General features: G+C 43.6%; 1 protein-coding gene across 1 annotated transcript; it reads left to right on the top strand.

Moving 5' to 3' along the window:
- The first annotated feature begins 8,920 nt into the window (after positions 1-8,920).
- LOC100284513 (estradiol 17-beta-dehydrogenase 8) lies at positions 8,921-9,923 on the top strand. Its single transcript, NM_001157408.2, has one exon. It carries the CDS (start codon positions 8,951-8,953, stop codon positions 9,770-9,772), a length of 822 nt encoding a protein of 273 aa, NP_001150880.1. The 5' UTR covers positions 8,921-8,950; the 3' UTR covers positions 9,773-9,923.
- Positions 9,924-25,739: the final 15,816 nt, after the last annotated feature.

Genomic DNA, 25,739 nt, shown 5'->3' with positions numbered 1-25,739 from the left:
ATCGACGCCTCCAGGCTCGACAATGAGGAGATGGCGCTCATCATAAAGAGCTTTCGCCAAATCCTCAAGCAAAGGAGGGGGAAGGACTACAAACCCCGCTCCAAGAGGGTGTGCTACAAGTGTGGTAAGCCTGGTCATTTCATTGCTAAATGTCCTATGTCTAGTGATAGTGACAGGGGCGACGACAAGAGGGGAAAGAAGAAGGAGAAGAAAAGATATTACAAGAAGAAGGGTGGCGATGCCCATGTGTGTCGAGAATGGGACTCCGATGTGAGCTCCACCGACTCCTCCTCCGACGAGGATGCCGCCAACATCGCCGTCAACAAGGGCCTCCTCTTTCCCAAAGTCAGCCACACGTGCTTCGTGGCAAAGGACGGCAAAAAGAAGAAGGCACAATCTAGAACCACCCCCAAGTATACTACATTTAGTGATGAGAGTAGTTCTAGTGATGATGAAGATTATCTACTTACCCTTTTTACCAACCTTAACATGCAACAAAAGGAAACATTGAATGAATTGATTGGAGCTATTCATGAGAAGGATGAACTCTTGGATAGTCAAGAGGAATTCCTTATTAAGGAAAATAAAAAGCATGTTAAGGTGAAAAATGCTTATGCTCAGGAAGTAGAGAAGAATGAAAACTTGACTAAGGAGCTTAGCATATGCTATGATTCAATTACCAATCTTAGAAAAGAAAATGCTAGTTTAATTGCTAAGATTGATAAATTGAATGAATCTATTTCTTGCCTTAGGACTGAAAATGCTAGCTTAATTTTCCAAGGCTAAGGATTTAAATGTTTGCAATGATTCTATTTCCTGTCTTAGAGATGAGAATGCAATTTTAAATGCTAAGATAGAAGAATTAAAATCTTGCAAACCCTCTACACCTAATGTTGACCATGTTTCTATTTGTACTAGATGTAGAGATGTTAATGTTGATGCTATTCATGATCACCTTGCTTTAAATAAACAACAAAATGATCATATAGATCAACTAACTGCAAAAATCAATGAGCATGAAATTGAAAATGAAAAATTTAAATTTGCTAGAAGCATGCTCTATAGTGGGAGACACCCTGGTATTAAGGATGGCATTGGTTTCCAACAGGGAAGCAATGTCAAGCTTAATGGCCCTAAAAGATTGTCTAATTTTGTTAAAGGCAAGGCTCCCATGGTTCAGGATAACAAGGGCTATATTTTATATCCTGCTGGTTATCCCAAACACAAAATTAGGAGAATTCATGCTAAGAAAACTCATTCTGTTTCTCACCATGCATTTATGTATAAGAATGAGGCTTCTAGCTCTAGGCAATCAACCCATGCTAAATTGCCTAAAAAGAAAACTCCTACAGCATCAAATGAACCTAACATTTCATTTAAGACTTTTGATGCATCTTATGTGCTTACTAACAAATTAGACAAAGTAGTTGACAAATATGTTGGGGGCAAACACAAGGGGTCAAAGACTTGTGTTTGGGTACCCAAGGTGCTTGTTTCTAATGTGAAAGGACCCAAGACAGTTTGGGTACCTAAGAACAAGGCCTAAATTGTTTTGTAGGTTTATGCATCCGGGGGCTCAAGTTGGATTATTGATAGCGGGTGCACAAACTACATGACTGGGGAGAAAAGAATGTTCTCCACCTAAGAGAAAAATGAAGATCCCCAACGAGCTATCACATTCGGGGATGGAAATCAAGGTTTGGTCAAAGGACTTGGTAAAATTGCTATATCACCTGACCATTCTATTTCCAATGTTTTTCTTGTAGATTCTTTAGATTACAACTTGCTTTCAGTTTCTCAATTATGCAAAATGGGCTACAACTGTCTATTCACAGATGTAGGTGTTACTGTGTTTAGAAGAAGTGATGATTCAGTAGCATTTAAAGGAGTATTAGAGGGTCAGCTATACTTAGTTGATTTTAACAAAGCTGAACTCGATACTTGCTTAATTGCTAAGACTAATATGGGTTGGCTCTGGCATCACCGACTAGCCCATGTTGGGATGAAGAATCTTCATAAGCTTCTAAAGGGAGAACACATTTTGGTAATAACAAATGTTCATTTTGAGAAAGACAGGGTTTGTAGCGCATGTCAAGCAGGAAAGCAAGTTGGTACCCAACATCCACACAAGAACATCATGACAACTGACAGGCCGCTTGAGCTACTCCACATGGATTTATTCGCCCCGATTGCCTACATAAGCATCGGCGGGAGTAAGTATTGTCTTGTAATTGTGGATGACTATTCTCGCTTCACTTGGGTATTCTTTTTGCAGGAAAAATCACAAACCCAAGAGACTTTAAAGGGATTCTTGAGACGGGCTCAAAATGAGTTCGGATTAAGGATCAAGAAAATAACAAGCGACAATGGGATGGAGTTCAAGAACTCTCAAATTGAAGGCTTTCTTGAGGATGAGGGCACCAAGCATGAGTTCTCTTCTCCCTACACACCTCAACAAAATGGTGTAGTGGAGAGGAAGAATAGAACTCTACTGGACATGGCAAGGACCATGATTGATGAATACAAGACTCCGTACCAATTTTGGGCTGAGGCGATTAACACCGCTTGCTACAACATCAACCGGCTCTACCTTCACCGAATCCTCAAGAAGACATCTTATGAACTCCTCACCGGTAAAAAGCCCAATGTTTCATATTTTAGAGTCTTTGGTAGCAAATGCTTTATTCTTGTTAATAGAGGTAGAAAATCTAAATTTGCTCCAAAGGATGTAGAAGGCTTTTTACTTGGTTATGACTCAAACACAAGGGCATATAGAGTCTTCAACAAATCCACTGGATTAGTTGAGGTTTCTTGTGACATTGTGTTTGATGAGACTAATGGCTCCCAAGTGGAGCAAGTTGATCTTGATGAGCTAGATGATGAAGAGGCTCTGTGCGTCTCACTAAGGAACAATTCCATTGGGGATGTGTGTCCTAAGGAATCCGAAGAGCCCACACAAGCACAAGATCAACCGTCATCTTCCAATCAAGCATCTCCACCAACTCAAGATGAGGATCAGGCTCATGACAATGAAGATGAAGATCAAGAGGATGAGCCACCTCAAGAGGAGGACAATGATAAAGGGGGAGATGAAGTTGATCAAGACAAGGAAGATGATCAAGAAATTCAGGGTCAAAGAGATTCAAAGAGATCACCCCGTGAACTCGATTCTCGGTGATACTCATAAGGGGGTAACCACTCGATCTCGAGTCGCTCATTTTTGTGAACATTACTCTTTTGTGTCCTTTATTGAGCCATAAAGGGTACAGGATGCACTAAGAGACTCGGATTGGGTGTTGGCAATGCAAGAGGAGCTCAACAACTTCACAGGGAATGAGGTATGACATTTACTTCCACGTCCTAACCAAAATGTTGTAGGAACCAAGTGGGTATTCCGCAACAAACAAGATGAGCATGGTGTGGTGACAAGGAACAAAGCCCAACTTGTGGCCAAAGGATATTTACAAGTCGAAGGTTTGGATTTTGGTGAAACTTATGCACCCGTAGCTAGGCTTGAGTCAATTCGTATATTACTTGCCTATGCTACTTACCATGGCTTTAAACTTTATCAAATGGACGTGAAAAGTGCTTTCCTCAATGGACCAATCAAGGAAGAGGTCTATGTTGAGCAACCTCCCGACTTTGAAGATAGTGAGTATCCTAACCATGTTTATAAGCTCTCAAAGGCGCTCTATGGGCTTAAGCAAGCACCAAGAGCATGGTATGAATGCCTGCGAGACTTTCTACTCACTAATGGTTTCAAAGTCGGTAAAGCCGATCCTACTGTCTTTACTAAAACTGTTGCAAAAGATTTGTTTGTATGCCAAATTTATGTTGATGATATCATATTTGGGTCTACTAACAAATCTACTTGTGAAGAGTTTAGTAGGATCATGATACAAAAATTCGAGATGTCAATGATGGGGGAGTTGAAGTACTTCCTAGGATTTCAAGTCACACAACTCCAAGAAGGCACCTTCATCAGTCAAACAAAGTATACTCAAGACAAACTCAACAAGTTTGGAATGAAGGATGCCAAGCCCATCAAGACACCCATGGGAACTAATGGGCATCTCGACCTCGACACGGGAGGTAAGTCCGTAGATCAAAAGGTATACCGGTCGATGATAGGATCTTTACTCTATTTATGTGCATCTCGACCGGATATTATGCTTTCCATATGCATGTGTGCAAGGTTCCAAGCTGATCCTAAGAAAGTTCTCCTTAGGGCCGTGAAAAGAATCATGAGATATTTAGTTTACACTCCTAAGTTTGGACTTTGGTACCGCAAGGGATCCACTTTTGATTTAATATGATATTCAGATGCCGAATGGGCAGGGTGTAAAATTGATAGGAAGAGCACATCAGGGACTTGTCAATTTTTGGGGAGATCCCTGGTGTCTTGGGCTTCAAAGAAACAAAACTCATTACCTCTTTCTACCGCCGAAGCCGAGTACATTATCGCAGGCCACTGCTATGCGCAATTACTTTGGATGAGGCAAACCCTCAGGGACTATGACTACAAATTGAGCAAAGTTCCTCTCCTATGTGACAATGGGAGTGCAATCCGCTTGGTGGATAATCCCGTTGAACACAGCCGCACTAAGCACATAGACATTCGTTATCACTTTTTGAGGGATCACCAACAAAGGGGGGATATCGAGATTGCTTATGTTGGCACCAAAGAACAATTAGCTGATATCTTCACCAAACCATTAGATGAGAAAACCTTTACCAAACTTAGGAATAAGCTAAACATTCTTGATTCTCAGAATTTTTATTGAAACATTGCACACATAGCTCATTTATATACCTTTGATCATATCTCTTTTATGTCTACGACTAATGTGTTTTCAAGTGTATTTCTGTACTAAGTCATAGATTGAAAGGGAAATGAAGTACTCGATGAAGACAAGGCTTCCACTCCACTCTACCGGTATCTTTTATCCTTCGTCGTTACTCCGCACTCCAAATTGGTATAATCCTTCACTCTTATTTACTTGTACCAATGGGGAGAAAGTTTAAAAGGGCTCACAAAGTCTCTGTTTTTGGCAATTCATGCCAAAGGGGGAGAGAGTATTAGCCCAAAGCAAAAGGACCGCACCACCACCTTTCGAAAATTTTTAATTGATATATTTCAAATTGGTATGTTGATTTTCAACTTGTATATTGTCAAAAGTATCATCTCAATATATTTCCAATTGATATCTATTAAAACCCTCTTGAAAACTAAGACGAGAATTTCATTCAGGGGCAGTTTTGTTTAAGTCAAAGGAAAAGCATTTGAAACAGGAGGAGAAAATTTCAAATCTTGAAAATGCTTCTCGAAATCTTATTCATATACCTTTGACTATTTGCAAAAAGACTTTGAAAAGATTTTCCAAAAAAAATTCAAAAAACAAAACAAGTGGTGCAAGTGTGGTCCAAAATGTTAAATAAAAGAAAGCAACCATACATATCTAGTAAAAGTAAAAATTGGTTTAATTCTAAGTAACCTATGAACTTACCTTATGCAAACTAGTTTAATTATGCACTTATATATTTGCTTTGGTTTGTGTTGGCATCAATCACCAAAAAGGGGGAGATTGAAAGGGAAATAGGGTTTAACCTTTTCCTATAAATAATTTTGGTGGTTGAATGCCCAACACAAATAATTGGACTAACTAGTTTGATCTAGATTATATATTTTACAGGTGCATATAGGTTCAACACAAACCAATAAAAAAATCAGGTTAGGGTTCAAAAAGAAAGGAGCAAAAGAAACCGAAGGGTGCCCTAGTCTGGCGCACCGGACTGTCCGGTGTGCCACCGGACAGTGTCTAGTGCACCAGGACCGTACAACTCCGAACTCTTCACCTTCATGTTTCTAAGGCCGCGCTCCGCTATAATTCACCGGACTGTCCGGTGTGCCACCGGACTGTCCGGTGCACCAGCGGAGCAACGACTACCAGCGCAACAATCGACTACAACGTACACCTGCAAACGCTACAGTGCGCAGACAGTGCGCGCAGAAGTTAGAGCAGCCACCAGAGGCGCACCGGACAGTGAACAGTGCCTGTCCGGTGCCACAAGAAGACAAAGCTCCAACGGTCGTCTGCGCCCGAACCCTAACGGTTGGGTGACATGGCTGGCGCACCGGACTGTCCGGTGCGCCCATCGATAGCAGCCCTCCCCAACGGTTGTTTGGTGGTTGAGGGCTATAAATCCCCCCCAAACACCTCCACTCCAACCATCCAAGCATTCATCACTCTCCATTCAATACAAGAGCAAAGTGCAACACTCCAAGACACAAGTCAAAGCCACCGATCCGATCAAAGTCCCCAATTCAATTCTAGTGCTTTAGGACTTGTGAGAGGACCGTTCTTGTGTTTCTTTGTTGCTCTTGTTTGCTTGGTTGGCTTTCTTCTTCCACATTCTTGTTCTCAAGACACTTGTAATCAAAGCAAGAGACACCAAGTGTGTGGCATCCTTGTGAGGGTCTAAGTGACCCGATTGATTAAGGAGAAAGCTCACTCGGTCTAAGTTACCGTTTGAGAGAGGGAAAGGGTTGAAAGAGACCCGGTCTTTGTGACCACCTCAACGGGGACTAGGTTCTTTGGAGCCGAACCTCGGTAAAATAAATCATCGTGTTCATTCGCTTTATTTCTTGGTTGATTTGTTTTCCCCTCTCCCAGACTTGACATTTGTTCTAACGCTAACCTGACTTGTAGTGTGTTTAAAGTTGTAAATTTCAGTTTCCGCCTATCCACCCCCTCTAGGCGACTTTCACAACCATTTCAACCGAGGTATAAGAATCATGTAACGAAGCTGTTTACGTGCTACCTCGGTCGTCACGGTCAAACCATCGTCGTTTTCAACCTCGATGAATGTACGCTCACCACATACTGTACACTTCTTCTCACTTGCGGTCTCCTTCCAAAAAAGCATACAGTTATTGTCACAGACATCGATTTTTTTGTAGTCCATACTGAGACCAGAGAGCAACTTCTTGGACTGGTACATGTCCTTTGGCATCTTGTGATTCTCCGGAAGTACATCACTGATCAAGTTCAGAAGCTTCTTATAGCAGTTGTTTGAGAATGCAAACTTGGACTTAATAGCCATAAGTCGAGTCATGAAGAAAAGGACGGTCACTTTTGTGTGCTTGTGCAATGGCTCTTCGGTAGCTTTAAGGAGCTCAAAGAACTTCTGAACCTCAGGTGTAGGAGGATCATCATAATTGGAGGGTTGACAGGGGTTCTTGGAATCGACGGGTAGAAGCTCATGGCATACATGGTCAAGCATCTCTTCCATCCTATCATAGTCCCCCTCTTTATGTGACTGAACTTCCGATACAATACGAGGAGGTGGGTTCTCACCGTGGTGCACCCACACCTCATAGCCTGGCTTATATCCGTTCTTACAAAGATCTATCAACATAGTCCTCCTGTCAAGGAAATAAATGTTCTGACACTTGTTACAAGGGCACCTAACATCGATTCTAGTCTTTGACCGAGCAAAAGCATGGTCGAGAAAACGCGTCAGTCTTGGCAACCCACTCACTTGATAGAGCACCTCTTTTCTTCCAACGTTCATACATCCATCGACGATCCTCCTCCATACTAGATACGAGATGTTAACGACATTAGTTAAGTAAATCATGCCCCTACATCTATGATACACTACGAATAACTAGAATCATCGTAAATTATTACGTAGTTAAACTAATAAACCACACCAGTACAATATTATATAGAAAAACATTTCACGGAACCCTAAATCATATAAAATGACCTTATTTCCAAGGGCATAATAATGACCCTCATAAATTAAAAGTTTAAATTATCTAGACACCACTAAATGAATTAAAACAAGCTAATTTAATTACATAAACAAACTCCGGCTGTCGAACATAACAAACTAAACAATATTTACAAATAAATCATTTAATACTAAAAATAAATACTTGCAAACAATTTATATGCATCTACAAAATTATAGTACAAGGCAAAAAATACTCACTTAGCCGATGGCGAGATCAGGATGGTCGGTGCGGGCGATGTAGGGGCGGATGGGCGTTGGAGCCGGCGAGGCGGTGGGGGCGGAGCGGGCGCCAATGGGAGCGAGAAGGCCGTCAGCGGGCGCCTACGGTGGCGGGAGCCGGTGGCGGGGCGGAAAACGGCGGGACGGGCGACTGCTGGGGCTGGAGGTGACGGTAGGCACGGGCGCCGGCGAGGGCGGTGGTGGGCGTCGGTGAAGGGGTGGGCTGGCATCGGCGGTGAAGCGCTCGTGACGGGTGAAATGAAACGGCGTGGTTGGGCGTCGTGGCTTAAACTCTCTTATATCCGATGGCCTGTGTGGCAGCTGTCGGATATAAGACATAAGATTATGTTCGACGGCTGTCACACAGGCCATCGGATATAAGGTTATTGATGACGGTCTGTCTGACAGCCGTCAGACGTAGAATCTTATGTCCGACGGTTGTAGGAAGCCGTCGGACATAGTCTTATGTCCAACCGCCTTTAAGGAAGCCATCGAACATTGCGTGACCGTTGGATCTTTATCGGTTTACTATTGTGGCTGATCTGAACTCTAACATGCCGATGACATCCACGGAAAAAATCTAGATCTTCGGCGGAATTTTTAAATACCAAATATATCTTCCATTCTGAAATGTATGATGTGTATCACGCCACGCCACTAGAAATCACTCCTACGTAGATCGACCTAGAAGTGGAATTGCCCGACATGTCCAGTTTCCGTGCAATGATGAGCCGCTGTCCTCATTCACTATCACCAACCAGGAATATTGTTGCATTGAAGTCGACAAGCCCAAATCACGTGCATCGGAGCGGATAACTGTACACTGTATGGACGTGTCGGTGGCACGGTCTGAATGTACACCGTTAAATTGCCTGCGTTCCAGAGCTTCATTTCCACCAGGCAAACGGTTCACACGTTCGAACCCCATATGGCTGAACCCAAGTCAAATAATGGCGGGGCGGACGCGACGGCATCGATGATGCTCCACGGCCGCGTAGCCATTGTCACCGGTGGTGCCGGCGGCATCGGCTCGGCCGTGTCGAAGCACCTGTCGTCGCTCGGCGCGCGCGTCGTGGTGGGGTACATCGGCGACCCGGCACCTGCTCTGACGCTGGTAGCCGCCATCAACTCCTCCGAGCACCCCGGCGAGAGCCAGCAGCCGCGAGCCATCGCGGTCGAGGCGGACGTGTCCGACGCGGCAGCCGTGAAGGCGCTGTTCGACGCGGCCGCCGCAGCCTTCGGCGGGGAGCTCCACATCCTGGTAACGTTGGCGGCGGTGCTGGACTACTCCTACCCGCCGCTGGCGGAGACCAGCGAGGCGACGTTCGACGCCGCCTTCAGCGTCAACACACGGGGCACCTTCCTGTGCTGCCGCGAGGCGGCCAGGCGGCTGGTGCGTGACGGCCGCGGCCGAATCGTGACGTTCTCTTCGTCGGGAGTTGGGTCTCTGCGCCCTGGCTACTCGGCATACGCAGCAAGCAAGGCCGCGGTGGAGGTGATGACTAAGATCCTGGCGCGCGAGCTGCGCGGCACGGGGATCACGGCCAACGTGGTGGCGCCAGGGTCCACGGGGACACCCATGATGTACACCGGCAAGACGGAGGATGACATGGAGCGATACATCGCCGAGGCGCCGCTGGGCCGGCTCGGCATGCCCGAGGACATCGCGCCGCTCGTCAGCTTCCTCGCTAGTGATGCTGGCCACTGGGTCAACGCGCAGGTCCTGCGCTGCAACGGTGGCACCATCTAGCTAGTACTGCGTGCCTACTTTTTATGGTTGATTAGATGTATTTTCCTCGGAGCATAAATTTAAGCTTGTGGCGCAGTTATCGCTTGGCAGTTCATTAATTTATTTAAAGATTGTGTCGTTTATTCTATTGTGTGTATTTATAATCAGGCTCTATATTATTGTTGGATGTGTTTTGGATTACGTATTGTTATTGGATGTGAATCGTTCTCATTCGTATAAACAGGATCACAAGTCTAGCTCATGTATGAGACAAGTATTTCTAAACAACATTGTTGGGTTGTAACCTTGCCCAAGGTTCTCAAACTAATAAATCTCAGTTGTTTTTAATTCGTTTTAGGACTAGTTTGGAACTCAATTTTCTCATGCGATTTTCATTTTTCCAAGGGAAAATAAACTAATTTCTCTTGGGAAAATAGAAATCCCTTGAAAAAATGGAGTTCCCAAACTAGCCCTAAGAAACAACAAAGTGATTTTATCATATCCTTTGTAGGATAAAAAGGCAAATGGTAGCTTCGGTATTAATGCTTAGTGTTGGTTACTTGTTTTGTTTTCTGAAAGGTATCAAAACAAGATAATATAATTAAAATGTGGGACCTTAATTAATCCCTTCAGTTTACTTTCAGTTGAGTGATAAATTGATATGAGAAGCTTATTATAATCAAAATTCTGAAAATAATAAAAGGAATAATAAAAGGAATGAACACGCTAAAAAGGAATAGTTACTAACGCGCTCCTTATATTGTCTCTTTTTTTGTTATAAATAGATACAGTTATACCTTCGAAGATTCAGGCAGCAGTTCGAAGGTAAAGTTTTACACAGTTTCGGAGGAAGAGTGACTTGGTGTGATGCGAGTACCTAAACTCCTGTGTCCGTGCATATTGATTGTTCACATATTTATAGGGATGACCCGATGTACAACTCTATGTGAAATTATAATTATAGTCTCGAATCCTATACATATAGCTACGAAAACCACTAGGAACTGCATCGTCATTTCTTCTGAAGCATCAATAGATACATTGACCCCCTCCGTTTCTAGATCAACTGCTTCGACTTCAGCAGCATGCTTCGACTGAGCATTCGAACCGAAACTTCTTCCACTTCTCTTTTATCCGTATTGTCATCATTCGGCTGATATGAGTTAATTACTCCTGGAAAATATTATGAAACTATTGATACCAGTTAGTTTTAAGGATCATTGGCAAAGGTATTCCTCCAACAGTAGACCCTCGTCGGATTAGTCCATTTTTGCATAACGTGCTCAGATCACGAAACAGACAAAGGTCTTATACCGAAAATCCGAAAACACCTTCCTTGAGCACATTATTAAAAACAGAACTGAACAAGCAGGTCTTCAAAAAAGACACTGCAGCGAGAAACTGTACTAGCGGTGACAGGGAAGTAATTGTGAGCAATATGATTCATTGGCTTTCGCGCCCGCCTACCAATATAACCCGATTGATCCCATGGGAGTGCCACGGTATTTAATGCTCGCACCAAACTACTATAGCCAAATTCTCTGCCTACGAAACTCCTTTTCACTCCTCTACTTTTCCTGAGAGCTTCGGGAATTCGAAGCTTCGACGGTCTTCAGATGGCTAGGATTCATTCGACTTCTAATCTTAAAACTTTGACTTTGTCTAAGGCATTTTAGACGGGCGAAGACGCTCCCAACAATGTGGTTGTGGGATCTGCAAGCGTAGAGCCTATTTCTAAGTGCTAAAGGCAACATCTGAGCTGAAGAAGAGGAAAGCTGATCAAGCTACTCGGGAGGAGAACAATCCAGAGGAAAATTCTTCCGACCTTGGGGAGAATGTCTGTGAGGAAGAAGACTGTTGGGGGGAGGGCCTTCATCACTGAAGGTCTCTAAGATACTACTTCGTCATGAAGAGCAAGTTTTAGATAGAAGCCTTCACCTTCATCACCAAGTCGAAGTGGACATTAGGCAAGAAGTCAAGAAGATTTTGGTTTATGGAAGCATTAAGCTAGACGAAGCCGAAGGAGATAGCTTCGGGTGACATGCTATGGTTTATAAAGTAGGAGACGAAGATGAAGGTTGTGGAAGACTTGATCTCCAAGATTTATAGATGGAAAAGTACAATATTGCCCTCATATTGTTTATAGTAGTCGTGTATAGGGTGTGAGGACATGTTTGTAATTTCATATGAAGTTGTACCTCGCGACTATAAATAGAGGAACAATGCCATGCATAACGGTAAGCCTTAAGCCCAGAATACTGATCTACTCAGCCTTCGAAGATACCTTCGAGCTCTTGTTTCTATGAAGCCAAAGGTATATTTGTAATCATGATATCCCATAGGACATGAAATGATACGTATGCACATCCAGATGAGTGATATACCTTACTCTTCTTGATTTACATACCATTTTCATTATTTTATTGTTATAGCCTTTGTCTTCTCTTTTGGATTAACCTTCGAAGAAGGGTTAATTGAAGAAAGAAGCTTCCAATGCAATTTAATAACTTGTGTTGCCTTGTTTTTGATATTCTTTAGAGATAAAAAACAAGTGACCAACATTGGCACTCACCTCTAGTGATTTCACGACAAGCACAAAGAGCATGGCAAGCCCTCAAGCTTCATCATCAAACCCGAAAAAGCTTATGCTCCCCATCATTGGGGTGCTCGAGCTTCGAACCAAGCAACAAAAAGTAGAGAACATAAGCCCAAAGAAGGGTACAACATGTGGGTGTCCAAGGACCCTACATCAAAACAAAACGGTCTCACATTCCCATCACATTCTCCAAAGAGGATCTTCGTCTTAAAGATTACCAACATAGAGATGCCATGGTATTCTCATGTGTCATAAACGGTTTCGTGGTCCATAATTTTCTGGTTGACATGGGCAGTGTTGTGGACATTATATTCGCAAAAGCCTTCAAGGAGATGCAGGAAGCAAGGTATAAAATCCAAGACTCAACTTATCATGTCTATGGCTCTGGAGGGCAACAGGTGTTAGCCCTTGGAAAATTAGCCATGCCTATCACCTTCGACTATGTTAATAATACAAGAACAGAGGAAGTTGTGTTTGAGATAGTTGACATGGAGTTCCCAACAATGCATTTATTAGAATAGGAACACTCCATGCCTTCGAAGCAGTTTTGCATTTAGCCTATATTTGCATGAAGATAACAAGCAATCAATTAGTCATATCAGTATATGGAAACCAAGAGGCTAAAAGAAGGGAAAAATGGACCTTGCAAGAGCCCAAGATCGTCTACAATATTGATGAAGCCGAAGCACAATATAAAACATCAGAGAAGCAAGTCAAAGAAAAAGCATCTGCGATAGATCAGTCGAAGCCAATCTTGCTCTATGAAGATGTGGCAGACCAAAGGGTTTTCTTTGGCTCGCAACTATCTTCAAAACAAGAGTTAGACCTTAAAAGATTCCTGTTTCATAATAAGGATGACTTTGCTTGGTCAGCAAATGACTTATGCGGAGTTGATAGAAGCATCGTCAAGCATGCACTAAATGTTGATCCAAGCAACAGACCAAGAAAGCATAAGCTTTGTAAGATGTTTGATGACAAGGCTAAAGGTGCAAAAGCCAGAGTCCAAAGGCTACTTGGTGCTAGCGTGATAAGAGAAGTTGCATACCTAGAATGGCTTACCAACACAATCATGATTAAAAAAATCAAATGGCAAGTGGAGGATGCACATAGATTTCACATACCTCAACAAGGCATGCCTGAAGGTTGAGTTCCCAATACCAATGATTGATTCTCTTGTGGATGTAGCATCTACTTCGGAACTCATGACCCTGTTGGATTTTTATTCAAGGTATCATCAGATATGGATGACGAAGGACGATGAGCCAAATATTAGCTTCATAAACCCCAATGGACATATTGTTATCTTCAAATTCCTGAGGGGCCTAAAAATGTTGGTGGAAGCTTCAGTAAGATGACAACCAAGGTGCTAAGCACACAACTAAGTAGAAATGTTCTAACCTATGTTGATGACATCATTATTAGAAGCACGAAGCAACAAAGTCATATCTCAGATCTTCAAGAGACCTTCGCCAATTTTCGAAGGGTAGGCCTGAAGCTCAATCTTGAGAAATGTGTATTCAAAGTGAAGAAGGGAAAATGCCTTGGTCACGTTGTATCAACGAAAGGGATTGAAGAAAATTCACACAAGATAGAGGTTATACTTCGGAAGGAGCTGGTAAAGTCAAGGAAGGGAGCTCAAAGGCTAGCAGGAAGGATTAGTTCTTTGAACAGATTTATTTCAATATCTACACAGCGAAGCTTGACTTTCTTTGAAGTGTTAAAATCAGCAGAAGTATTTCAATGGGAACAAGCTCAGCAGCAAGCCTTCGAAGAGCTGAAATAATATTTGATCCAGTTGACAACCCTCTCCCCACCATCACCTTCCATTCCATCCTTTGTCCATTGTCTTTAGTCAAATCAACTATTTTGTTGATATGCCTCATGTAAACTCTCAGCCTTATCAGTTATTGTACCTAAAAATGGTAGACTAAACAATTCTAGTATTGCATAGATTCATCGATAGCCTAGACCCGTTGTAAGCCCATACTAATTTCTAGGGGAAGGCAGGCTTCGACCCCGTAAACCAGAAAGAACGGGTCTCCCTAGTAGCACGGGTAGGTATGGTCCAGTTTCCCCATAGTACGCACGGAAGTTCATTGACCCAACTTGCACCATGCTTCTTTAAACAGTCGTAGGTGTGTGTCTTGAGCCCCGTGAGAATCTCCACATTTGCACTCTCAACCTGCTCATTGCTTCTGGGATGTGTTAAAGACGCGAAGCAGAGCTGGGTGCCAATGCCCTCACAATACTCCTGAAATAGACGACTCCTAAATTAGGTCCCATTATCCGTGATGATACGGTTCGAGACACCAAATCTGCAGACGATTGACTTGAGGAAGGCAATAGCTGCACCTTAGGTGATGTTTACCATATAGGTAGCTACCGGACACTTTGTGAATTTGTCGATGGCGACAAAGAGGAACCGGTACCCACCGATGGCCCTAGAGAATGGTCCTAGGATATCCATCCCTATACGGCGAATGACCAAGAGGGTGGAATCATTTGCAGAGATTGAGCTGATGTGTGTATTTGCTTCGCATGGAACTAGCATGCTTTGCAAGACTTTACCAACTTAGCTTCATCCTGGAGGGCGGTTAGCCAGTAGAAGCTGAAAGGCCTTACCGACCAGTGTGCGGGATGAAGAATGACTTCTGCACTCTCCTCCATGGATCTCAGTGAGAAACTTATGGCCCTCTTCCTGGTTAATGCATCGCATGTGAATGCCATTAGCGCCACAGTGATAGAGATCCCCCTCCACCACCATGTAGCGTTTAGCCAACCACACTATGCGCTCAGTGGGCACATTGTCTTCAAGAAGGATGTTGTCTTTGAGGTAGTCCTAGATCTCGGGAATCCATGCATAAGTTTTATCTGAGCACCTTCCCTTCTAGGATGCATGGCAGCACCAGGCCTCTCCCTAAGCAGGGAGCGGGTCCTGAGGCTATTGGTTCTATCAGACAGGTCCAGTCTCGTGAGCCCGGCTGCTTAGTTCCTGATAGCACGGTTATAGCTAACACACGTGGGTCCATGTCTTGAAACAGTAGGAGAGGGTACCCTAGTTACGTGGTACCTACAGTGCCCTAGAGCCCACATCAGGAGAGTTTACGAAACCGCATGTGGAGCCACAACGGTGATCCTACTTCAAACAATCTGATTGTGACTAGCACTCGGTAGCAACACGACTGCTGTCATGCTAGTTGTTAGATAGCTTGTTGTCACGCATGCAGTCAAGTATGTCCCCACAGCTCATTGGCTTGTGGCCACCATGCTTGGTGATATGCCCAGTCAAGAGCGTGGAATTTCGTTACTTCTGCGGAGGTAAAAAAGGTTTTTACCACCATGGCGACTCCCGAGAATGCACTCATTGCTTGCGTGCCACGCACCTGGCGGTTCAGATCACGCCTTTTCTCACCCACGCACAGCACCCCACTAAATATGACCAGCGGGCTCGGGCCCCCATGTCATGGTTAGGGTCATTTGCACCTTCCGTGGGTGTGACTCGAAGTTTCACATGATGCTTCTGGGGCGCGTGGGAGAGTCTGCCTAAAATAAGGGTTTACCCCATGTGCAATGGTTACCTTTTCGCATTCGCTTTCTCTCCCAAGAAACAATGCCCTTCACCTTTAATCGACTTTGCTCCTTGCTCGAGCCGCCGTCACTGCCATGGTTTCCCTTGGCCACCCTCGCCGCTACGAGGGCTAGGACGAGCTCAACCTGTGTCACACCCGGGTTTTAGGGGTCCAAGACCCGGGCGCGAACATAATCACCAGGTGTGCTGGGACCAAGTCTCACACGTATGATGAATCATGGCACAAGATCGAATGTCACATCTTTAATATATAATAGGAGTTCTGTACAAAATAAATAAATAATTACATTATAAGGACACAACGGTCCAGCAACCCAAAGTTGACTGGGAGACGACGACCTAGACCTCTCATGAACTCGTCACAGCATCCTCCAAGAGCCTCATTCTGCGGTACCTATTCTTGACCTGTGGGGGTGTGAGACAGCAAGAGTGAGCTCACATACGTTCATAGCTCAACAAGCTGTGGGGAATAATGTGCATGAACTCGCCAAAGGTGGGAGCTCATGTGAAGTGTAAGGCTTACCAAAGAGGATGGTTAGAGCTGAGCATTGCTTTTAAAGTTTGTCAAAATTTTATTAGCAGTTACTAAGTATAAGTAAATACCAACCCAATTAAGTAGTAGAATAAAAGTAACAACATCACCTGTGATGCAATGCATATGATGAATTGAATTTAGTTCCATAAATTAATCATGTGAGTGTCCGAGCTGCTCATGACCGTAAGCACGGCTAGTATACCAGTTTTACACTCTGCAGAGGTTGCGCATCTTTACCCACAAGTCATGTTACCCATCTGCCAAGGGATCGCGACTTCCCATACACCTCTACTGAGGAGGCGAAGCAGGGTAACACTACGAGGCCTTTACAAAGTTCCACTAGCTTTAGAAAACCCGCTACAGTTTCTAGGAAGCTCCAATGCAGGGACCCCTCGCCTGACCGCCATCGCAGCAAAATCAACCCAAGGGCCTCCCCACACTAACCACTCCCCTACTACCCTTGACCCTTTCGGGTAAGGTAGTCCTCCACTAGATTTCCTAATTAGTCAGCCAAGGGTGTCCCATACCACCCTTCTAGTAGCACTATTTTCCCGACTGGTTCTCCATGTTCCAATTAACATAATGATCTTATCATGAACAATAAATAACAAACTGATCATAAAGTGTGATCATAAATAATATATACCTCTATACCCAAAACCACATAAAGCAATAGCAGGTACTACCCAAAAATTTAGTGGTAAACATGGTATAAAGATAGTCAAACTAGGGTAACCTATTGGGTCTCTTCAAAATTAACCTATGCAGATCATTATGATAAATAAGAACATGAGTGGGTAAAAAGAAGTGATCAAGGGCACAACTTGCCTGGGACTTGAGATTCCAGGTACCAACTTGCTCTTGAGATGACACGTGTCCTCACTGCTAAATGTAGTAATACAGACAAATATGGTATAGGCAATATTAATATCACACCAAACATGTAAACAAAATACATAATAATAATGTACACATTAAAATAAAATTCTAGGAACAGGAATCACTAATTTTGGAGTTATAGATTTTAAGTTATGAATTTCTGAAGGTTATATGTGTTTTGTACAAGATTAAATAGGATATAAATTTTATTGTGACATTCATGTCAAAACAGTGGTACTAAATGATAAACAATAATATTACAAAATTATAGGAATTGGAATGGATTAATTTGGACTTAATATGAATTTTGAATTTTCTATGAATTTTACAAGTTTCTAGCATTGTTTATGTATTAAAAATCATTTTCCACAATTTATTATCTAATTTCACTGCTCACTGGACTGGGCGCATTATTATCAGAAACTGCAGGGGCTAAACTATAAGATTTCCTGAGACTCAGTAATCGCCGCGTAGGATGGCAGGTTAGTTATAGAAAAGTACAAGGTCTCTTTTGTAAAACTGCTCAGCAGATCGCGTAGGAATCAACCAGGGCCACCCATTTAAGGATCTAGGGCTCAGATTAAATCTAGCCCAATCCGAACCGGTACGCTGGCACAACCATTAGATCGAGGATTGCTGGCATAGATTTAATGTATCCTTCATCAAATCGGAGCCGCACGATCTAGATCGATGACTCAGATCAAATCACGCGAAGGGGTTTACGTATTCTAATCGCAACCATTCTTCATCAGATCGACAATACTGGGACGATCACCTACACCATACCAACCAGGTGGCGGCGCAGGGCAAGTCGCAGCGGCGATCCCACCGGCATAGGCCAATTCGGCGCCCTGATGCTCTAATCCATGGGTGATTAAGTGCCACACGATGAGGGAACAGAGTAGAACTCGAACGTGGAACCAATTTTTGCTATTAAATTCTCGACGATCCCAGCAACGGAATGGCGCGGCCCGCGGCAGCGCCAGGCTTCACGGCGAGCAATTCCACTAGCCCCGACGCAAGCCAACCAGTGCAACGTGATCCAGTACAAAGGCAGTTGAAGATGGAGTAATCCGTACCGTGAATCCGGTGGCTCTATTCCCTAACCGCGATAGAGGTCGAACCATGGCGGCAAAGATGGAGTCTGACAAGGTAGCCACCCTGCCTGGATACCCAACCGTGATCGCCCACGCAGAGCCCAGGTACACGAGTTTTGGTGATTCACCGGCAAGCCATTATGGCCGCAGTGAGGTCGTAGATGGCCTGCGTGCGCGGTGGTCCTTCATAGATCCCACCTCGCGGCGACAAATTTTCTTCTCTCTCTCGCTTTGATGTCCTCTGCGCTCCATGGATGATGGGGGGCACGACCCCATCTTTATACCCCGAGAGGTACGCAATGGTCGGGAGGGTTGTTATGCCGGTGGCGCGCTTTCAGCGAAGTCCGTTATCCGCCCGCGAGCATCGACGCGAGGTGGATGCCGATCCTGAACAATGGGGTCCACGAGGCAGTGATGAAAGGGAAATAGGGTTTAACCTTTTCCTATAAATTATTTTGGTGGTTGAATGCCCAACACAAATAATTGGACTAACTAGTTTGCTCTAGATTATATATTCTACAGGTGCATAAAGGTTCAACACAAACCAATATATGATTGAAGAAAGGGTTCAAAAAGAAAGGAGCAAAGAAACCGAGTATGCCCTGGTCTGGCGCACCGGACTATCCGGTGCACCAGGACCGTACAGCGTCCAACTCTCCACTCTCGGGTTTCTCAGAGCACGCTCCGCTATAATTCACCGGACTGTCCAGTGTGCCACTGGACTATCCGGTGCACCAGCGGAGCAACGGCTCTTCGGCGCAACGGTCGACTGCAAAAGCGCGCGTCAGAGCTACAGTGCGCAAACAGTGCGCGCAGGAGTCAGAGCAGTCACCAAAGGCGCACCGGACAGTGAACATTACCTATCCAGTGCGGCACCGGACTATCCGGTGACACTAGAGGACAAAGCCGCCAACGGTCGACAGCGCCCGAACCCTAACAGTTGGGTGACGTGGCTGGCGCATCGGACTGTCTGGTGCGCCCATCGACAGCATCCACCCCCCACGGCTAGGTGGTGGCTGAGGGCTATAAATACCCTCCCAACCACTACCACTCCAAGCATCCAAGTTTCCAGCACTTCACATTCAATACAAGAGCTAGTGCATTCACTCCTAGACACAATTCAAAAGAATCAAAGCCTCTCCAAGTCCCAAATTCACTCCAAACACCTAGTGACTAGAGAGAGTGTTTTGTTCGTGTTCTTTGTGCTCTTGTCTCTTGGATCGCTTTCTTATTCCCCATTCTTGTTCTTAAGACAATTGTAATCAAAGCAAGAGACAGCAAGTCTGTGCTAGTCCTTGCGGGGTCTAAGTGACCCATTTGATTAAGGAGAAAGCTCACTCGGTCTAGGTGACCATTTGAGAGAGGGAAAGGGTTGAAAGAGACCCGGTCTCTGTGACCACCTCAACGGGGACTAGGTTCATTGAAACCGAACCTCGGTAAAACAAATCACCATGTTCATTCGCTTGTCTTTCATTTGATTTTTCCCCCTCTCTCCCGTACTTGATATTCGTTCTAACGCTAACCCCGGCTTGTAGTGTGTGTTTAAGTTTATAATTTTCAGATTCTGCCTATTCACCCCCCTCTAGGTGACTTTCAATTGGTATCAGAGCCCGATACTCCATTACAGTCTAACAACTCGAAGTGATGTCGGGAGGATCCGCTAATAGGGAGATGGAAACCGGCGAGAAGGCCACAAGCCACGGGAAGGCTCCATCAAGGGAGTCCGGTGCCAAAAGAAAGGAGGAATCCCCTCCCCGTGTCAAGTCACATCAGAGTGACGACAAGAAGAAGATGAAGAAAGTGGTCTACTACGAGACCGACTCTTTGTCGCCCTCCACATCCGGCTCCGACGCGGCGTCCGTCACTTATAAGCGCCATGAGCACAAGAAGTTTAGTAAGATTCCTCTACGCTATCCCTACATTTCTAAATGTGCTCCTTTACTTTCCGTTCCATTAGGCAAACCACCATATTTTGATGGTGAGGATTATTGTGTGTGGAGTGATAAAATGAGGCATCACCTAACCTCACTCCATGCAAGCATATGGGACATTGTTGAGTTTGGAGCGCAGGTACCTACAGTAGGGGATGAGGGCTACGACTCGGACGAGGTCGCCCAAATACGGCACTTTAACTCCCAAGCCACTACTATACTCCTCGCCTCTCTATGTCGAGAGGAGTATAATAAGGTGCAAGGGTTAAAGAACGCCAAGGAGATTTGGGATGTCCTAAAGACCACGCACGAAGGAGATGAGGTGACCAAGATCACCAAGCGGGAGACGATCGAGGGGGAGCTCGGTCGATTCGTCCTCAACCAAGGAGAGGAGCCACAAGCAATGTACAACTAGCTCAAGACCTTGGTCAATCAAGTGTGCAACCTCGGGAGCACCAAGTGGGATAACCATGAAATGGTCAAGGTTATTCTAAGATCCCTCGTATTTCGTAATCCCACTCAAGTTCAATTAATACGTGGTGATCCTAGATACAAGCTAATGTCTTCCGAGGAAGTGATAGTAAAGTTTGTGAGCTTTGAACTAATGATCAAAGGCTCCAAACACATCGTCGACTTGGAGCAAGGCGGCACCTCCACACCCGAGGTGCAACCCATCACATTCAAAGCGACAGAAGAGAATAAAGAAGAGTCTACATCAAGTAGGCTCCCCATCGACGCCTCCAAGCTCGACAATGAGGAGATGGCGCTCATCATCAAGAGCTTTCGCCAAATCCTAAAGCAAAGGAGGGGGAAGGACTACAAACCCCGCTCCAAGAGGGTGTGCTACAAGTGTGGTAAGCCCGTTCATTTTATTGCAAAATATCCTATGTCTAGTGATAGTGACAAGGGCGATGACAAGAGGGGGAAGAAGAAGGAGAAAAAGATATACTACAAGAAGAAGGGCGGCGATGCCCACATGTGTCGAGAATGGGACTCCGACGAGAGCTCCACCAACTCCTCCGACGAGGACGCCGCCAACATCGCCATCAACAAGGGACTCCTCTTCCCCAATGTCGGCCACAAGTGCTTCATGTCAAAGGACGGCAGGTACAATCTAGAACCTCACCCAAATATACTACATCTAGTGATGAGGGTAGTTCTAGTGATGATGAAGATGATCTACTTACCCTTTTTGCCAACCTTAACATGCAACAAAAAGAAAAATTAAATGAATTGATAGGAGCTATTCATGAGAAGGATGAACTTTTGGATAGCCAAGAGGAATTCCTAATTAAGGAAAATAAAAAAAAAGTAAAAAATGCTTATGCTTAGGAAGTAGAGAAGAATGAAAACTTGACTAAGGAGCTTAGCATTTGCCATGATTCAATTATCAATCTTAGAAATGAAAATGCTAGTTTAATTGCTAAGATTGATAAATTGAATGAATCTATTTCTAGCCTTAGGACTGAAAATGCTAACTTAATTTCCAAGGCTAAAGATTTAAATGTTTGCAATGATTCTATTTCATGTCTTAAAGATGAAAATGCAATTTTAAATGCTAAGATAGAGGAATTAAAATCTTGCAAACCCTCTACATTTACTGTTGATCATGTTTCTATTTGTACTAGATGTAGAGATGTTAATGTTGATGCTATAAATGATCACCTTGCTTTAATTAAACAACAAAATGATCATATAGCTCAATTAACTGCTAAAATCAATGGGCATGAAATTGAAAATGAAAAGTTTAAATTTGCTAGAAGCATGCTCTATAATGGGAGACGGCCTGGCATCAAGGATGGCATTGGTTTCCAACAGGGAAGCAATGTCAAATTTAATGCCCCTAAAAGAATGTCTAATTTTGTAAAGGGCAAGGCACACATGGTTCAGGATAATGAGGATTACATTTTATATCCTGCTAATTATCCTGAGCACAAAATTAGGAGAATCCATGCTAAGAAATCTCATTTTGTTTCTCATCATGCTTTTATGTATAAGAATGAGGCTTCTAGCTCTAGGCAATCAACCCATGTTAAATTGCCTAAAAGGAAAACTCCTACTGCATCAAGTGAGCCTAACATTTCAAGACTTTTGATGCATCTTATGTTTTAACTAACAAATTAGGCAAAGTAGTTGCCAAGTATGTTGGGGGCAAACACAAGGGGTCAAAGACTTGTGTTTGGGTACCCAAGGTGCTTGTTTCTAACGTGAAAGAACCCAACACTGTTTGGGTACCTAAGAACAAGGCCTAAATTGTTTTGTAGGTTTATGCATCTGGAGGCTCAAGTTGGATAATTGATAGCGGGTGCACAAACCACATGACAGGGGAGAAAAGAATGTTCTCCTCCTACGAGAAAAACGAAGATCCCCAACAAGCTATCACATTCGGGGATGGAAATCAATGTTTGGTCAAAGGACTTGGTAAAATTTCTATATCACCTGACCATTCTATTTCCAATGTTTTTCTTGTAGATTCTTTATATTACAATTTGCTTTCTGCATCTCAATTATGTAAAATGGGCTACAACTGTCTTTTTACGGATTTAGGTGTTACTGTCTTTAGAAGAAGTGATGATTCAATAGCATTTAAGGGAGTGTTAGAGGGTCAGCTATATTTAGTTGATTTTAATGAAAACACAGCTGAACTCAACACTTGTCTAATTGCTAAAACTAATATGGGTTGGCTCTAGCATCGTTGACTAGCTCATGTTGGAATGAAGAATCTTCACAAGCTTATAAAGGGAGAACACATTTTGGTTCTAACCAATGTTCATTTTGAGAAAGACAGGGTTTGTAGCGCATGTCAAGCAGAAAAGCAAGTTGGCTCCCATCATCCACACAAGAACATCATGACGATCGGCATGCCACTGGAGTTACTCCACATGGATGTATTCGGCCCGATTGCCTACATAAGCATCGGCGGGAGTAAGTATTGTCTTGTAATTGTGGATGATTATTCTCACTTTACTTGGGTATTCTTTTTGCAGGAAAAATCACAAACCCAAGAAACCTTAAAGGGATTCTTGAGACGGGCTCAAAATGAGTTCGAATTAAGGATCAAAAAGATAAGAAGCGACAATGGGACGGAGTTCAAGAATTCTCAAATCCAAGGCTATCTTGAGGACAAGGGCATCAAGCATGAGTTCTCTTCTCCCTACACACCTCAAAAAAATGGTGTAGTGGAGAGGAAAAATAGAACTCTTTTGGATATGGCAAGGACCATGCTTGATGAGTACAAGACACCAGATCGGTTTTGGACGGAGGCGGATAACACCGCTTGCTACTCCATCAACCGACTCTACCTTCACCGAATCCTCAAGAAAACATCGTATGAACTCCTAACTAGTAAAAAGCCCAATGTTTATTATTTTAGATTTTTTGGGAGCAAATGATTTATTCTTATTAAAAGAGGTAGAAATTCTAAATTTGCTCCTAAAGCAGTAGAAGGCTTTTTACTTGGTTATGACTCAAACACAAGGGCATATAGAGTCTTCAACAAATCCACTGGATTAGTTGAAGTTTCTTGTGACATTGTGTTTGATGAGACTAATGGCTCTCAAGAAGAGAAAGTTGATCTTGATTAATTAGATGATGAAGAGGCTCCATGCGTCGCGCTAAGGAACATGTCCATTGGGGATGTGTGTCCAAAGGAACCCGAAGAGCCTCCACAAGCACAAGATCAACCATCATCTTCCATACAAGCATCTCCACCAACTCAAGATGAGGAAATGGCTCAATATGAAGAGGATAAAGATCAAGATGATGAGCCACCTCAAGCGGAGGACATTGATCAAGGGGGAGATAAAGATGATCAAGATAAGGAAGATGATCAAGAAATTCAAAACCAAAGACCACTGCACCCAAGAGTCCACCAAGCAATTCAAAGAGATCACCCCGTCAACTCCATACTTGGTGACATTCACAAGGAGGTAACCACTCGATCTCGAGTTGCTCATTTTTGTGAACATCACTCTTTTGTGTCTTCTATTGAGCCATACAAGATAGAGGATGCACTAAGAGATCCAGACTAGGTGGTTGCAATGCAAGAAGAGCTCAACACTTTCACGAGGAATGAGGTATGTCATTTAGTTCCGTGTCCTAACCAAAATGTTGTAGGTACCAAGTGGGTATTCCGCAACAAACAAGATGAGCATGGTGTGGTGACTAGGAACAAAGCCCGACTTGCTGCCAAGGGATATTCACAAGTTGAAGGTTTAGATTTTGATGAAACCTATGCACCCATAGCTAGGCTTGAGTCAATTCGCATATTACTTGCCTATGCTACTTACCATGGATTTAAGTTATACCAAATAGACGTGAAGAGTTCCTTCCTCAATGGTCCTATCAAGGAAGAGGTATATGTTGAGCAACCTCCTGGCTTTGAAGATAGTGAGTATTCTTCTCATGTTTATAAGCTCTTAAAGGCGCTTTATGGGCTCAAGCAAGCCCCGAGAGCATGGTATGAATGCCTGAGAGACTTTCTTATCACTAATGGCTTCAAAGTTGGAAAAGCTGACCCTATTCTCTTCACTAAAACTATTGCAAAAGACTTGTTTATATGCCAAACTTATGTTAATGATATTATATTTGGGTCTACTAACAAGTCATCTTGTGAAGAGTTTAGTAGGATCATGATACAAAAATTTGAGATGTCGATGATGGGGGAGTTGAAGTATTTCCTTGGATTCCAAATCAAGCAACTCCAAGAAGGCACCTTCATCTGCCAAACAAAGTACATTCAAGATATACTAAAGAAGTTTGGAATGAAGAACGCCAAACCCATCAAGACACCCATGGGAACAAATGGGCATCTCGACCTCGACACGGGAGGTAAATCCGTAGATTAAAAGGTATACTGGTCGATGATAGGATCTTTACTCTATTTATGTGCATCACGACCGGATATTATGCTTTCCATATGCATGTGTGCAAGGTTCTAGGCAAATCCTAAGGAAGTTCACCTAAGGGTCGTGAAAAGAATCATGAGATATTTAGTTTACACTCCTAAGTTTGGGCTTTGGTACCCCAAGGGATCTACCTTTGATTTAATTGGGTATTCTGATGCCGATTATACCAGATGTAAAATTGATAGGAAGAGCACATCAGGGACTTGTCAGTTTTTGAGGAGATCTCTTGTGTCTTGGGCTCTCAGTAGCTCTATCCACTGCCAAAGCCGAGTATATTGTTGTAGGACATTGATGTGCACAATTACTCTAGATGAGGCAAACCCTTAGGGACTATGGCTACAAATTGAGCAAAGTACCTCTCCTTTGTGATAATGAGAGTGCAATCCGCATGGCGGATAATCCCGTTGAACACAGCTGCACTAAGCACATAGACATCCGGTATCACTTTTTGAGA

The sequence above is a fragment of the Zea mays genome, chromosome 7 (genome assembly GCF_902167145.1).
Source record: "Zea mays cultivar B73 chromosome 7, Zm-B73-REFERENCE-NAM-5.0, whole genome shotgun sequence".
In the NCBI taxonomy this organism is placed as follows: Eukaryota; Viridiplantae; Streptophyta; class Magnoliopsida; order Poales; family Poaceae; genus Zea; species Zea mays.
Note: the sequence above shows the minus strand (reverse complement) of the source record. Positions and strands in the feature narration are given on the sequence as shown.

What these genes read in the sequence shown, in the direction of transcription:
- LOC100284513 (NM_001157408.2), top strand. Translation starts at nt 8,951, where the DNA reads ATGGCTGAACCCAAGTCAAATAATGGCGGGGCGGACGCGACGGCATCG.